The 16,109-nt window shown below is 39.2% G+C and overlaps 3 protein-coding genes across 3 annotated transcripts; all 3 read right to left on the bottom strand.

Annotated features, from left to right (window-relative positions):
- Positions 1-375: 375 nt before the first annotated feature.
- On the bottom strand, positions 376-5,628 carry CBG10542 (the record flags this gene model as incomplete). The annotated part of the gene is made up of 7 exons (XM_045236352.1): positions 376-1,115; positions 1,348-1,447; positions 1,484-2,860; positions 2,948-3,684; positions 4,562-4,733; positions 4,793-4,906; positions 5,593-5,628. 7 exons carry the CDS (start codon positions 5,626-5,628, stop codon positions 376-378), a joined length of 3,276 nt encoding a protein of 1,091 aa, XP_045094313.1.
- A 4,957-nt stretch (positions 5,629-10,585) lies between these two features.
- Cbr-spl-1 lies at positions 10,586-14,098 on the bottom strand (the record flags this gene model as incomplete). Its single annotated transcript, XM_002634831.1, has 6 exons — positions 10,586-10,817; positions 10,875-11,407; positions 12,164-12,735; positions 13,050-13,186; positions 13,292-13,402; positions 14,025-14,098. 6 exons carry the CDS (start codon positions 14,096-14,098, stop codon positions 10,586-10,588), a joined length of 1,659 nt encoding a protein of 552 aa, XP_002634877.1.
- Positions 14,099-14,509: 411 nt separating this feature from the next.
- Positions 14,510-15,802, bottom strand: Cbr-pqbp-1.2 (the record flags this gene model as incomplete). The annotated part of the gene is made up of 2 exons (XM_002634832.1): positions 14,510-14,654; positions 15,129-15,802. The coding sequence occupies 2 exons, from the start codon at positions 15,800-15,802 to the stop codon at positions 14,510-14,512; spliced, it is 819 nt and encodes a 272-aa protein (XP_002634878.1).
- Between the last annotated feature and the right edge of the window lie 307 nt (positions 15,803-16,109).

Raw genomic sequence — 16,109 nt, 5'->3', positions numbered from 1 at the left:
ATATTTTATCAGTTGACTGCTTTTCGATATCTTTGACAGGGACCGAGATAAATTGGTTTAAAGATAGGGTCTCTTCTATTACAAGTTTTACGGTATTTTGGGTTCTGATAAGGCTCATCTGTAGCTATCTATATAAGCTCACTTTTAGAGGGATTCGGTAGACATTGAAAGGTTTTTCAACAGCTACAGTATCCTGATTTTCATATATATTCTCTGCTTGTGAGAATAAAAGTTTATTTGGGTCAAAAATGGGGGAAATGAAAGGCAAGAAGTAAAACACAGAGATTAACATGGGGTCATGATTGAGAGTGAGATCAGAGAATAAAGACAAAATGAATAGAGATACGGTATTTACAGAAGAATCAAGACTTAAATTCAAGTACAAGCTTGAGGATTCGGATTGGGTGTACTCGATGATCCACTAGAAATCGACGAATAGGGACTTTCAGTTTTGCTCCTTTTTTGCTCAGCTCCCAAAAGTGACGGACTGCCTAGCAAAGCGGCAACTGCGACGATTTGAAATGGGCTTCCTGGCACATGCTCGTTGTCAAACATCACTCTCAAATAGTAGAGCCCCGGTTGTTTCGGAGTAAAACACATTTTCAGTATTCCATCTTGATTATCAACACAGTGCAATGGTGTTCGTGTTGGTCCATCCACATACACATCGATATCTCCGAATCCTGCATTCGTAGTGTCGATAGAGACATAGGTGGATCTCTGAGCCACTAGAGGTCCCAAGCCTGGCCCAGATACCGTAACTAGGTCAGCGCGCGCTGGTCCAGATCCACATACAACGTATTCAGCTTCAGCGAGAGTGGATTCTCCTGGTTCTTGCTCCATATCCACATCATCTTGTTCAGAAGATCCTGGTTGATTCGGATCTAGAGATTCCAGTGTGAAGGGGGACTTTTCTATCGGAATGTCTTGATAGGTGACGTCGATTGTGTAGTTTCCAACTTCAGAAGGCGTGAATCGGACTCGGAATCCTGTAGGCGTTGACTCGATGATCGCTTCAACAACTCTTCCAGATGGGGAGGTGATCACGATTCGAGTGTTCTCTCCGTCAGTGGTGAATACGTGAATCTCCTTTTCAACGTTGACAGTGACAACGGCTGGAAATCGGATTTTTTTTTGGGATGAGCAATCGGATACCATGCCAACCAATCCATATCGAAGATTAGATCACAAATCACAGCAATCAATTAGAGATAAAACAAGAAAAAATAAAAGGTCAAAAATGAAATAAAAATCAACATAAAAGTCTTGCGAGCAGTAAATCGCACTTCAAAATCACACCATTCTCGTTAGTAACACTTGTTCAGACCACTTCAAAGTCTAGCCTACCATTCTCAAGTCCTTCGACACGGATTCCAGACACGTCGACATTCGGTTTGACGTTGATAGCAATTGGTGAGATCTCCTCGCCGGCGAACACAACGTTGAGCTGGAAATTGAATCCTACGATTTAACGCTAAGCTGCTAAGTTACTCACCTGATAAGCTCCTGGTCTCTGCGCTGTGTACTTCACTGTGAACGAACCATCCTGGTTATCCAACACATCCAAGTCCACCTTCTCTCCATGATCATCAGCGAGAGCGACTTCTACGGCTCCTGGGCCTGCTTGAGTGGCATCAATTGTGAAACGAGTTGGTTCCTTGGAATACACTGGTCCTTCGACTCCTGGTCCATAGATTCTGAGCTTCGATGCATCGGTTGCCTCCTTGACCTTGAGAGAAAACGGAGCTCCTGGCACGGAAACTCCACCAACACTGACGTCGATCTTATGCTTGACAGCGTGCTCTGGGATCAAAGTGTACTCGAAGATTCCCGGGGTGATCTCGCGAGCTCCATAGGAAATCTTATCGAGCGACGGATCAAGGATCTCCACTTTCGGTACAAGATCAACTCCGCAAAGACGAGTATCGACACGGAATGGGATCTTCTCGCCGACAGAATACACCTTCGACTCATCAATTCCAGTGACACGTGTTGCCGATGGTTTCAATCCTGGAACTCCATCATTGACACGAAGTACGAATGGAGAATCTTGAATGTGTTCTCCATCAGCCAACACTCCAACTTTGTAGACTCCAGCGACAGTTGGAGTATAGGAAAGAACTGCAGATCCATCTGGTCTCTCATTGCATTCAATTTCAGCCTTCGATGGTCCTTCAACAGCAAACGAGAGATCCTTATTCTCACCATTCATCTCCACATCAAACACACATGGCTCATTGACAATACCTCCTTCGAGTCCTGGTCCGAATGCTCTGATCTTCGAAGAGCTCAACGGAGCCACGTGGACCTTGTGAGACTCCACCTTCTCTCCGCCAACCTTCACGACGACTTCCAGGTCTTCTGGAGCCTCTTTGGGTTGGTATTCGAAATTGAGCGTAGACGTATCCTCATCATAGTCAACGGATATTGGCAGAACTCGTCCGTCTTTTCTAACAACTTCCAGCGATGCATTCGAGTTGGCAATGTTCTCCTCTGGATCCAACGATTCCACATGGACACCAACGACGTCGTTCTTGCGAATGCCTTCTGGAGCAATACCACGTCCCCATATCTTGAATGCGTTCTTTGGTTTTCCACGAAGTGGGAATGGCGATCCGGTGAGTGGAATCTTCTTGTGGAACACGTTGACCGAGTGGAGTCCGGTGGTTGGGACGGTGAATTCAAATGTGTGCACTCCCGGAGCAGATCCTTCTAGAATCACCATTCGGTGCTCTTTTCCAGTTGGATCCACTATGATAGCCTCAACTGGTCCTTCAATAGCATCGGCGACAGTAAACTTGACGGTGTCTCCTACCTTGGCGGTTTTGCTGTATTCCAGAAGACGAGCGATTGGGACAACCTGGAAATCAAGATTTTAGATTGCCAATTCCAGATGTTCCAGAATTCCGGAATTGGAAAAATCTAGAAATTCCAGAAAGATATCTACCTGACAAGTAACACTGGCTTCTGGGATCGCTTGCGTCTCAAAAGTGTGAACATCTGTTGCAGCGACTTCCACGTTGAGTGGTCCAACTTTGGTCGGTGTGAACTTGATTTTGTAGTTTGTAGCCTGCTCATCGACTTTCTTCATACCCAAATGCAAATCATGTCCATCGGCATCCTTAATCGACACCTTTGGCTTGTATCCATCACGGGAGAGCTTCAAATCGAATTCCTTCGGCTCATTAATCAACAAAGTCTTATCAAGATTAGAAATCGTCGCATGAACCTTCGGCTTGACAATCACTGGCTTTGTGGCTGGGAACTGTGACAAATAGGTCATAACAGACATCTCATCGATTTCCGGATGAATCATTTCAGCTGGAGCAATCAGTGGAGCCACTTTCAACAAGTCTTGCGCCGACTTCATCGCCTTCTCCGTATTCTCCAATGCCTCGTTTGGCGACCAGTTCTCCCAATCCTCCAGTGCTCCTGGAGCCATCGAATTAACCAGTGCTCCGAGTGCAACACCATCGTTCCAATCCGAAGTGAAATTGGAGATTGGAAGGCCTGGAAGACGATTGCGAATCCAGTTGAGGAGCTTCTGCTTCGGCGTCTCCTCCTTATCCTGTCCGTCCTCACGCTTCTCCTGAATCCAGCCCATCGAGATGGAGTAGTGAAGGATCAACGTCCAGACGAGGCCCAGAATCAACTTCTTGTTGTGATCGACAATGTGTGTGCTGTCTGAAAATATAGAGCTTATTTTTAGGAGATCTCTTAAGTCAGAATTTGCCTAGAACTTTTATTTTCGAGACATTTAACGGATTAAGCTTTAAAGGGACCTGAATTTGCCGTAATTTCATAAATTCCAAAAAAAAAGTGTACTAAAGTTCTCTCGAAAACGCAGGTGGTGACTTCCAAAAGAGCCGCTAGAGGAAGAAGAGGAAGAAGAAGAATCCCAAGGTCAAACATGATGTTTTTGTTTGTTTTTAGTGTATGGTTGGGCTCGCGGAGCCCGGTGACCAACAGGAGGACAGTCCCCCCATTATTACAAACACATAGTTGCCCATTTTCGGGAGTTTTTTGTTCTGCTCTATTCGGAAGCGTGAAAATGAGCAATTTGAAGTTTACAAAAGAGAAAAAAGGATTCAGAATACTTCGGGCCTAAATTTAGTCTATTATTGGCTGAATTCGGATTATTCTAAGCGCTTTAAAGTAATTTTCCGTTATATTTGGACCATGTTCAGCCTATTTTGCATATCGAATTAAATCAAAAATGGGGTCTTTTAAATAGATTTTGACCAACTTAAGACCATTTTTCGACGATTTTAGACTATTAAAAGTGCTTTTCTAGATTGTTATAGGTTTTCAGCTAGATTAGAGCCATATTCAGCCAGAATTTCTCATACTGATTCAGTTCGATTTCGAGCTTATTCCTTTAGCCAGAAAAAAAACGTTTAAAACGGTTAAAATCGTGGGATCAGCTGTGAAAATATGCTTAAAATGACTTAAAATGACTCAAAATGGCTGAAAACCGTCTAGAATCGACCAAAATATGCCAAAATCGGCTAGAAAACAAGATTCAAAAGTCATTTTTCCCGATTTTCCATAAATCCCTTACCAATATTGATAATCTTGATATTCTCCTCATTCTGGAAGAAGTTCAACGCCAACGAGACGTTCTCCAACTTCTGCGAGCGGAACGCCACCTTCTTGTTGAACTTTCCGACCTGCTTTTGCGAGAGAACCTGTGCCAACGCAATCAGTTTCAGTCCATCGGAGAATTCCGTCTCCTGCAAATTTGGAATTTTTGGTTTTTGGGACTAAAAAAAAGGCATTTTTGAATTCTTACCAGACTTCCAATCGATTCGCCCGCCTTCTGAAGATGATTGTTGACCCATCGGGTGAATGTGTTCTGTTGGATCACCTTCCATTCGGCATCCTCGTGACGGATCGCCGGAACGACCTGGAATATGAGAAATTGGACAGTTTTAGCATATTTTAGAGCTAAAAGGATATTTCCTGAATTTTCTAGAGCTTAAAATCCTGAAAAATGGGGGCATTTTCAGCAGATTTTAGAGCAAAAAATCCGGGAAAATAGGGTATTTTTTGGAGTTTTTGGTTCTTAGAAACCCCAGAAATAGGATATTTTTGGGGCTTTTAGAGCTGAATATTTCGAACATTTAGGTCTTTTTCGAGATTTTAGTGCTAAAACTACAGAAAATAGAGTATTTTTGCAGTTTTTACGACTAAAAAACCTGGAAAATGAGCTATTTTGAGGGATATAGAGCTAAAAATTTCAAAAAATAGGGCATAATTTGAGCTTTTAGAGCTAGAAATCCAGGAAAATAGGGCATTTTTTGGAGTTTTTAGTCCTTAAAATACCCAGAAATAGGATATTTTTGGGGTTTTTTAGAGCTGAATATTTCGAAAATTTAGGTCTTTTTCGAGATTTTAGTGCTAAAACTACAGAAAATATAGTATTGTCGGAGTTTTTAGTGCTGAAAATCGCAGAAAATAGAGTATTTTAAGAGTTTTTTGTGTTGAAAATCGCAGAAAATAGAGCGTTTAGAGCCTGAATATCCCAGAAAATAGGGTATTTTTTGAAGTTCTTAGAGCTAAAAATCCCAAATTTCCAGCTCAATTTCTCACCTCTTCCTCCTGGTCTAGGCGTTTTGGTTGCGCCATGATTGACGATTGATTATTTGAACTGCTAGCTGCCCACTATATTGTTCGCTTCTGTAAAACATGACGGGGGAAATTGGAAATTTCGGGGGACACCAAGACAAGAGAAAAAAGAGCGATGATTCATAAAAAGAAACAAAAAAAGAAAGAAGGAATGAATGAATGACACGGATGGACGGCTTCTAAGCAAACGGAAGCGGTGAGGGTACTGTAGTTGGGAAAATTAATTAAAAATTGGGTAGCATTTTAGAAGCGAAATGGGCCAGAGCCAGACCGTCATTTTTGAGCTCGATTATCTCGAACCCTGCGAAAGATATCAAAGATCTGTCAACTGATAAAATATAGGTCAGATTACGCTCAGTATTTTGTCAGTTGACAAATTTTTGATATCTTTAACAGGAATCGAGAAAATAGAGCTCAAGTTTGACAGTTTGAGCAGAGTTCTATTAGAAGGAATACGGTATGAACTATGTGTCTAATAAATGTGGGTCAAAATCAGAAAATACCGTATTTCCTCCGGTAAAAGCTTACCCAAACCGTCATCTTCGAGCTAATTATCTCGATTCCTGTTAAAGATATCAAAAAACTGTCAACTGATAAAATATAGGTCAGGTTATGATCACTATTTTATCAGTTGACAACGGTATGACTTAAGGAAAATAGATAAACGGACATCCGGACATCTAGATTTACAGAGAAACTGAGCAATCCAAAAAACTTAAAAGTTCCCATACCGAATAGAGAAATGATTAACTCTTTATAGTGATCACGACTACGGTTTGGCTAAACGGAAGCAGATAAGCGGACATCTCGACATCCAGATACACAGTCTGTCCGTTCAGCTTGAAGCTAGGAAATGGAATGATCCAGGCTCTTTTAGATCAATTTTAGGCGCTCAAGCTGAATATGGATTGCTCAAACCCGCCAAACTATGCGAAAAACAAAAAAGATCACAACCATCAAACCTACAGTACTCGTACTCTCCCACACCCATAAAAATCCTCAATAACGCGGTATTTTCACTTCGAAAAGGACATAAACCCATCATTTCGCACCCACCACCTATCAATTTTAAATGATACTGAATAAGCGAGAAACGATTCGAGGAGAGAGACATAGAGACGAAAAGAGACCATATTTCTCCATTAAAAAATTTAATTAACCGTTTTGTGGGGGATTTTTATTGGGGGGCTGGAACGAATTGAAATGTGTTCCCGAAAAAAGAAAAAAAAAGCGAAGAAGACGAGGAGGAAGGGTGTGGCAATAGAAACCAAAAAATTCTTTTTTTGGGGATCCTCCTTCTGATTCATCATATTCTTCTTTTGTTTCTATTTTGTTTCTATACGAAGAAGCATCGATGAAAAAAAGAGAAAAAATACAAAAGATGACTCAAAAAAGCGCCGAAAAAATATAGCTATATTGGCAATATGCCAGCACATACAACTTTTTTCGGAAATCCATGGAAGATACAACAGTGTCTTCAAGGTCAGGAACAACGAGATGGATACATGTGTCTCGGAAGGAAGGAAGGAAGATGATGGAAACGGAAAGAAGAGAGAAGGTGAAAAGACGGAGAAGAAGTAAGATCAACCTAGTGACCCGTGTGTTTGTTGCCGACGGAGAGAGAAAGAAAGATAGAACTTATAACGAGAAGATAGCCATAAGTTGTAATCCGTAAATTTGGATTTTCTTAATTTTTAAAAATCGGAACTCCAAAATCTCGTTGGAAAGAGCCAGAGGACACTAGAACCTTCTGGAACCTCACAGCTCGAAGCAGCGAATCTCTTAATTCCTAGATTTAGTACTCTATAAGCTTATTGAGCTCGAAGTAGTAGATCCTATAGAGACCTACCAAATCACAATGATCCATAAAATTGGGAATTCGGGCTTTTCTAAAGCCTTCTAGAACCTCGAAGCTCGAAACAGTGGAGAGATGTTCCGAAGCTTGAGAACCGCCTCTCGAAGTCATTTTACCAGAACCACGATATTATGAATCGCTTAAAACCCCAGTAAGCTGACAATAAGAGGATCTAGGCTTGGGTTAAAACTGAGAACTTTTAAAAGATCGGCTATGCCAGAAGACACCGAATTATGAAATTTAGCGTTATGTAACACTTTAGTAACCGAACTACCGCATTTCCTTCATAGAAGCCCACTGGAACCGTCAACTTTGAGCTCAATTACCTCGGTTTCTTTAAAAGATATCAAAAAGTTGTCAACTGATAAAATATAGCTGATACTATGATAAATAATAATTCATCAGTTGACAAGTTTTTTTTTATCCTTTACAGGAAATCAGATAATTGAGCTCAAAGTTGACGGTTTAAGTGGGTTTCTATTAGAGAAAACACTATAGATGCAGAATTTCAGGTCATCAAGCTTAAATTCCCGATTCTTATCCAAAAATCAGCTATCTCCGCCTAGCTGGCACCTTAACCATGCCTATAGGCATAGTTTAACGCCCACAAAAGGCGGGAAAAGAAAACATTCCTACAGAGACGCAGAGCGTAGAACTTTCTCGGAACAACAATCTCTCTCCGATTGCCAAATGTAGAGAGATGCGGGGGAGAAGAAGTCAAATGGAATGGTAAGAAATAGCAAAACAGAGCGAGAATCAGACACACAAAGATATGGAAATTCATGTGGAATGACTGTATTTGGTTTGATGTGCTGCTTTTCGCTCTTTTTGACTCATTTATTTTTAGCCGACACTTTTCGCCTGTTATCAATGTAGTGATAGGCAGGTCAGAGGATAGTGTTCACACGGTTTATGATAGAGTCGTGGGGAGAGGATGGACACAATTCGAAGGTTCGTGTTCTCCAAAGATGACACATATTTTAGAAAAAGGACGTAAACAGAAGGACTAGCGGAAGTAACAACTGAAAATTTCGAAATAGAAACGGAATTTCAAAAATTTCGATTTTCAGAAGTCTCCAGGACGTTTCAGAACATGATAGTTCTGAAACGTCCCGAAGCCTTCTAGAATTCTTAGCTGCTGAAACCCTAGAATCTAACATTGCTCATACACGTGGAGAGTGGAACTAGAACCATGTGGCTACAGTAACGCGTCTAATACCATACACCTCAAATACTGACCCGAAAAGCAGAAATCTAACACGGAGATAACCCAAATACATGCAACAATAAGACTAATAATCCAGATTAAGATCTCGAATAATTAGAATTCCTGGGATATAGATTCCAGTGGAGAATTTTGGAAATTTCGGAAATTTCCAGATCATGATATCAAAAAGATGATGACTATAGATAAATCTCAAGGCTGGAAAACACACGAGGAGCACTCTCTCTCTCTCTCCGTAGCTCATGGGCTCCCCGGCGACAGATGAGACGATATCCTCTCTACGTCTCTTCTGAATCCCCACATTCTCTCGGGCCTCTCTGATCATGGGGCACCTGACACTCGAGTTCTCCACCCTAGACTCTCGAATCGATTTGTCTTCTATTCTATCCCTCTTGTTTCTATCTTTTTTTTCTGCTGCTTCCTCTTTTTTTTTCTTCAATCAGAGCTCTCAGGGTGTATCAGACTCCGCCCACTTTTTCGAAGCCGGGTCCCTTTCTGTTTCCATGATCTACAAACACACGCATGACAGGCGGTGGATCTTGTGGTTGTGTAGGGGAGAGAGGGATCTGAGGGAGCTTTCGCGTGGTGATCAGGATCAAACCACAGGTGATTTTTTGACGGAATAACAAAATGACCTCGATTTTTAATGTTTTCGGAGAAAAATTGGTAAAATCAACCGAAATCATAAGGATTTTTCTATTCGAAATTCCCGAATTCACTGAAAATCCGAAAAATTCCACAATTTTTTATCAAATTCTCCCCAATGTTCTGCTTTTCTTCATATTCTGTGACCCAATTACTTGAAAATACCGAAAAATCAGCGAAAAAATCGTAAATCAAGAAATTAGACCGAAAAATCGAATTTTAGAAGTCTGAAAAATCTGAAAAATGCTAGAAAACTAATTTTTAAAAAAGATTTTTCTATCATTTCTGGCTCTTTTTTCCTATCAATTGGCAATTTTTATAACTACTTTTCACCAAAAATCCGAAAAAATCCACAAATTACCTTCAAATTTTCCCCAATTTCTTCATTTTCTTCATATTTTTAAACCCATTTCCCCGAAAATAACGAAAAATCAAGAAATTTGACCGAAAAATCGAAATTCCAGGAGGAAAACTGAGCGAAAATTGAGAGTAAACAAGTAAACAACCCAGAAAAATCAAATTTGCGCGCCTCGGGGTACGGTATTCGTTGCGAGACGCGAGAGAAAGAAAAATTCGGTGCGCCTTTAATTTGACAACGGGCGCCTCATGTTTTTAAGATTTTTAAACAAAAAATCGAGATTTTCAGATAAAAATATTGATTTTCGACTGAAATTCGTGTCATAAATCATTAAACATGTAAAAATTTCACAACAAAATCAGTTAAAAGCATGAAAGTAGTTGAAATTTAGATTTTTTCTTCAAATAAATTTTCCGCAAAAAATCGAGATTTTCAGATAAAATCGATTTTCTACAAAAATTTGGGTCGCGAATCATTAAAAAAATGCGAAAAATTCACTAAAAATTCAGTTTAAAGTATAAAAATAGGTGAAATTTTGCTCTGTTTTCGAAATTTTTTAAAAAATTGATTTTTCAGCAAAAAATCGAGATTTTCCAGTGAAAAATTGTGTCAGAAATCATGGAAAATGTCTAAATTTCACTAAAAATTCACTTTGAAGCAGAAAACAGGAAAAAAATTGACAAAAAAAATCGAATGTTTTCAGGTGGAAACATCGATTTTCGAGTGAAATCTGTGCAAAATCTGAATAAAAACTCAATTAAAGCATAAAAAAGCTCTGGAATTAAAAAAAAATTCTCAAAAATATTTTTATTTAGTAGATACAATAAAATCAAATAAAACTCTATTTAATTCAAATCACAATTTAAAAAAGCTCTTATTTCTTCTCCACCGGTGGCGCTGAGTAGGTAGCATCAATGTAGAGCGCGATAACTTCGTCAACCACTGATTTCGGCACCTGCGCCGCCATTCCATACATCGCAGCCATTCCGTGGTCGGGTTTCTGGTTTCCAGCAGCGGCGACGTCTTCGCACGTCTTCTGAAGATCAGAGACGAATGCGTTGACGACTTCCTCGTTAGCCTGGTTGATAGTAAGGCAGATGTGGATTCTGGAAACTTTATTTTGTTTTTTGGATTTCTTACAAGCTAGCTAGCTTAAAACTCACGCTGCTGGATTCTGAAGAGTATTCAAATTCCATCCGAGCTTCATCATTCTATCAGACACCTCATAGATATTGATTCCATTGCCAGAGAATGCCACAAGCGATACATCCGAACTTCCATAAGGCTTGACCCATTTAATCTTCTGAATCTTCTCAGCCAACACCCTAGTATGCTTCACAATTTGCGCACATCTTCTCACATACTCATCTCTTCCAAACGACAAAAGTGTCGCCCATGCAACAGCTGTATTCGCTCCAGCTCTAGATCCAGCGATCGTCGGTGTCGCATAGATTCCACCACACCAATCCGGACAAGAGAAGTACTGGAAGTGATGGAGCTCTTTGGAGCGGTACATGACGATGGAGGAGCCTTTAGGGGTGCATCCGTATTTATGGGTGTCACAGGAGATGGAAGTGACACCTGGGTTACGGAAATCAAAGATCGGCAAAAGGTAGCCGGCGTCGTTCATGAAGGGGATCATGAAACCGCCGAGGCAGGCATCCACGTGCACTGGGATCGAGTATTTCTCACCGAGCTGCAAACATTTTAGCTTGTTTTTAGAGGGTTTTGGCTTGTAAGGCTTTTTCGAATTTTTGGAAAATTTTGAAACTTTTCTAATTTTTGGGAAAAACTCATCGAAAAACCGAAAACTTATTTTTTTAATCAGAAAAAAGGCAAAAATTAATCTTTACTGAGGATTAGAATTTTTTACTGAGGCTTAGAAGTTTTATTGAGGCTTAGCATTTTTACTAAGGCTTGGAAGTTTTACTGAGGCTTAGAGAACTTTTACTGAGGCTTAGGATTCTTTACTAAGGCTTAGGATTTTTTACTGATGCTTAGGATATTTTACTGAGGCTTAGGATATTTTACTGAGGCTTAGGACTTTTTACTGAGGCTTAGAAAGTTTTACTGAGGCTTAGGAATTTTTACTGAGGCTTAGGATATGTCACTGAGGCTTAGGAATCTTTTACTGAGGCTTAGGACTTTTTACTGAGGCTTAGAAAGTTTTACTGAGGCTTAGGATATTTTACTGAGGCTTAGGACTTTTTACTGAGGCTTAGAGATTTTTAATAAGGCTTATTAATTTTTACTGAGGCTTAGAAATTTTTACTGAGGCTTAGGATATTTTACTGAGGCTTAGGAATCTTTTACTAAGGCAGGAATGTTATTATTAGAAATCACCATAACTTTCTTCAAAATTGATCTAGAACTCTAATTTAAAACCAAAATGACTAGGAAATGTTAGGCTATTTTTACTGAGGCTTAGAAATTCAAAATTTTTGTTTTGTACCTTTGCAATTTCGGGAATGGGATCCACCGTTCCAGATGGGAAATTTGGTGCGCTTCCAACCAATACACAAACATTCGAATCGATTAATCTCTCCATTTCTTTCAAATTCACTCGATTCTCCTCATCCACCGGCACATGTCTCAAACGCATTCCACATAGATGGGCGGCCTTATCAAATGCGGCATGGGCGGTTTTCGGCGCCAGAATCACCGGATTCTCAATTCCCATCGAATAGGCACGATTACGGTACGAGAAACAGGCCATAATGATGGATTCGGTTCCTCCAGAAGTCACACTTCCACTTGATTCCTCTGGTCCATTATACAAATTTAAGACCATTCGAATAAGCTCCGCCTCCATTTTACGGGCGCCGGGAAAGACGTCAGGGTGGAGGGGGTTGGAAAATGCGTATTTTTCATAGATTTTCCCCAATAAATTGACATGTTCAGCGTGACGATTCGTGTAGACTGCGCCTGAGACTCGACCGCCTTGAATGTTGAATGTATTGTAGTTTTCGTATTTTTCAGCCAATTCCAGAATGGATTCCTGGGAGAGAGGAGAGATGGGGAGAGCTGAAAAATTCAGCGAAAAATCTGAACCTTATTTTGAAAAAATTCAAATTTCAGCAAAAAATCTGAATTTTTTTTGCGAAAAAAAAAACAAAAATTCGGCTGAAATTTTCATTTTTTTTCAGAGAAAAAATCCAAATTCATATTTCGGTCAAAAATCTGATTTTTTCAGAAAAAAAAAACTGCAGAAAACAGAATTTCAACGACAAATTTTGAATTTTTTTTTCTGAAAAAAAAAAACAATTTTTAGAGAAAAATCTTTTTTTTTGTTTGGAAAATTCAAATTTCTTGTTATCAATAGAGCGAATTCCCCTTACTAGAAATAAATTGCCGATCCTTATCATCCTTATGAATCGATTCGATCAATTTCGGCTTCTCAGCCGACAGCTCTTTTTCGATTCTGTCGCGAACCGATGGAATTTTGCGCAGCAGAGAGAAGACGTAGCTGCTCAGACTGCAAGCATTGGAATTTCAGAGTTTTTCGAAAAATATTATTTTTTGAAAAAATAATTTTTTTTGAAAGTTTTCTAAAAATTCGAAACTACAAAATTTTAAGTACCGCTTCAAAATCGGGTCCTCAGATTTACGATACAAATGAACGACTTTTGTGTAGACTAGTGTTCCACCGAACACTGCGAGCACCAGGACGGCAGGATCGTAGCGGGACAGTCTGAAATTTCCAGATTTTCAGATTTTTCAGGAAAATTTTTTTTTGGGATTTTTTTTTTTGAAAATCGAATGTTCTGAAAATTTTGATTTTTTCGAAATTTTTCTGAAATTTCCTATTTTCTTGAATTTTCAAAAAATATCTCAAAATTTGATTTTTTTTTTCAGAAAATTTCAAATTTCTAGACTTTTCTAAATTTTGAAATTTGGAAAAATCGGAACCGGAAGTTTTCAAGTTTTCTCAGATTTTCCAAATTTTTGAAATTTCAGAATTTCTTGAAATTTCATTTTTTTTTAATTTTCAGGAATTTTCACGTTTTTCAGTATTCTGAAAGTTTCAGTTTTCTTAATTTCTCGAAATTTCTACATAAAATTTGCAAAAATCGGAAATTCCAGAAAGCTAAAAATTCCAAAAAATTGAAAATTTTCGATTTTCTGGAATTTCAGATTTTTCTAGAATTTTGGAATCTAGAGAGAATCAAAAGAATCAAAAAGTTTTTGAAATTTCGAACTTCCAAAATTCTGGAAATTCATTTTTTAAAGCCATTTCTCTGAAAATTGTATAATTTCTCAAAAATTCGATTTTCTGAAATTTGGAAATTCTTCGAAAATTCCCAAATTTTTACCTATCATTGATCATATGATAGTGCATTTTTGTCAAATCCACGACCACCTCGGCTCCATGCTTCACCGACTCCATTCTAAAACTAAAACAAAAATTGAATAAAAAATTATAAAAATTCCGGAAAAAAAGACAAAATTTAACAATAAAGAATGATGGAAAAGTGGTCGTTATCACTAAGAATTGACATGAAAATTGGCAAAATTTCCGAGTTGTTTGACTTCATAAACACAGAAAATTTCTGTCAGAAACCATAAGAATACAGTGTGTGTAAGTATGAGAAAAAGAGGAAGAGAAAGCAGACGCAGAGAAAAAGAGCAACAAGGACAGAGTAAATAAATAATACATTATTCTTGTAGTTTTGGTGGTTTGCAGGGTGAAATGAGCAGGAAAATTCGAGAAAAATCCGACAAAAAGCAACTTTTCAGGGTAAAAATAAAGCCGAAAATTCGATTTTTGAGAAAATTCCAAAAAAAAAACAGCAAAAAATTATTCCTCCTCCTCGTCTTGTGGCTTCTGCTTCCTGAGAATTGCTCCTGGAGCCGGATAGGGTCTCTGTTGAAATAGCGGTCCACCAGCGGTGACGTCAGCACCGGTCACTTGATCTACACGAAGTCCGTCTGACCATTTGCCGCTGGAAAAATTGAAAATTTTTATAAAAATTGATAAAAAATGGGTAGAGTGTAGTGTATTTTAGAACCGAAGACGGTGGTTTTTCGAGCAAAAATTAGAAAAAAAACTGAAAAATCTTAAGCCTCAGTAAAAAATTCCTAAGCCTCAGTAAAAATTCCTAAGCCTCAGTAAAAAATTCCTAAGCCTCAGTAAAAATTCCTAAGCCTCAGTAAAAATTCCTAAGCCTCAGTAAAAATTCCTAAGCCTCAGTAAAAATTCCTGAGCATCAGTAAAAATTCCTAAGCTTCAGTAAAATTACCTAAGCCTCAGTAAAAATCCTAAGCCTCAGTAAAAATTTCTTAAGCCTCAGTAAAACTTGATTTGACCATAACTTGGTTCAAAATCGACCTAGAACATTGATTTTTCTACCAAAATCACTGAAATTTTCTCTAGAATCGAAAACAAATGCGATTTTTAAAGTTTTCAAAAAACTCACACAGGAGCATCACCGTACGCCGCCGGGTCCATCGGATCGATTCCCTTCCTTTTCGCTCTTTTAAGCCGATCCCTATTATTCATCTCCTGCACTTCATCCTCATCAGATTCCGGTCCATCTTGCATCATTGGATCGCCCCGCCCCTTTTTCCGCTTCTCGCCACGTGGCTTTTCGTTTCCACCTCGATTCTTCCGTCGTGCCACGTTGTCCTCTTCCGGAATTCCTGCTCCAGAATCTCCGAAAAGTGCCGGCGCATGCTCCTTGGCAATTCTGGGTGCTGGATCACTGATAATAGCACGAGGATGACGTGGAGAGTACCAGCAGACCTCATCAGTGAGCTTATTCCAAAAATAGTACTTGGAAATTCCTTCATCATACACCTCGACCCAGTTTTCTGGCAAAGGGAAGTTGGCTAGCATTCGATTCTTATTCGCCACGTATTTTTCTGGCAAACGATATTCTGGAGTACCGTCTCCCCAATGATCGTAGCAAAATTCCACACAGACATGATATTGATTATATTTGTTCGGACAGCCAGGCGCTCCGGAGGCGTTCTCCTCGAATCGCTGCTTTTTCTCCGGCTCTTTATCATAGTTTTCAGCGATAACTTCCTCCTCTTGCTTGATAATTCCTCGCTTTTGAAGACGAGCCAAAAGCGCCGGTGGAAGCGGCATTTTTAGGGCTGAAAATTGTTTCAAAACACAGCAAGATATTCGATTTATTGAATTAAACAAGAAAATTCATGAAAATTCCGGAAAAAAACGAAGAAAAATGAGCTTTTCGCAAGATTTTTTGCTTGAAAATCGAAAATATTTCTACAGGTACGCAATGACGCTCCATTGAGAAGAAGGCGAAAGAGTGGGGGAAACGATGAGACGCAGAGAAGATGTTTTGGAGGGAAGCGTTAATTTGAATTTTCTTCCTTTTCAACGCCGTTTTTCGGGGATTTCGGATTTTCTTTGAATTTTTTCGCAATAATAT

This window comes from Caenorhabditis briggsae (assembly GCF_000004555.2).
Source record: "Caenorhabditis briggsae complete genome, chrIV, whole genome shotgun sequence".
Lineage (NCBI taxonomy): Eukaryota > Metazoa > Nematoda > Chromadorea > Rhabditida > Rhabditidae > Caenorhabditis > Caenorhabditis briggsae.
The sequence above is the reverse complement of the archived record's forward strand: the minus strand, read 5'-3'. Positions and strand labels throughout refer to the sequence as shown.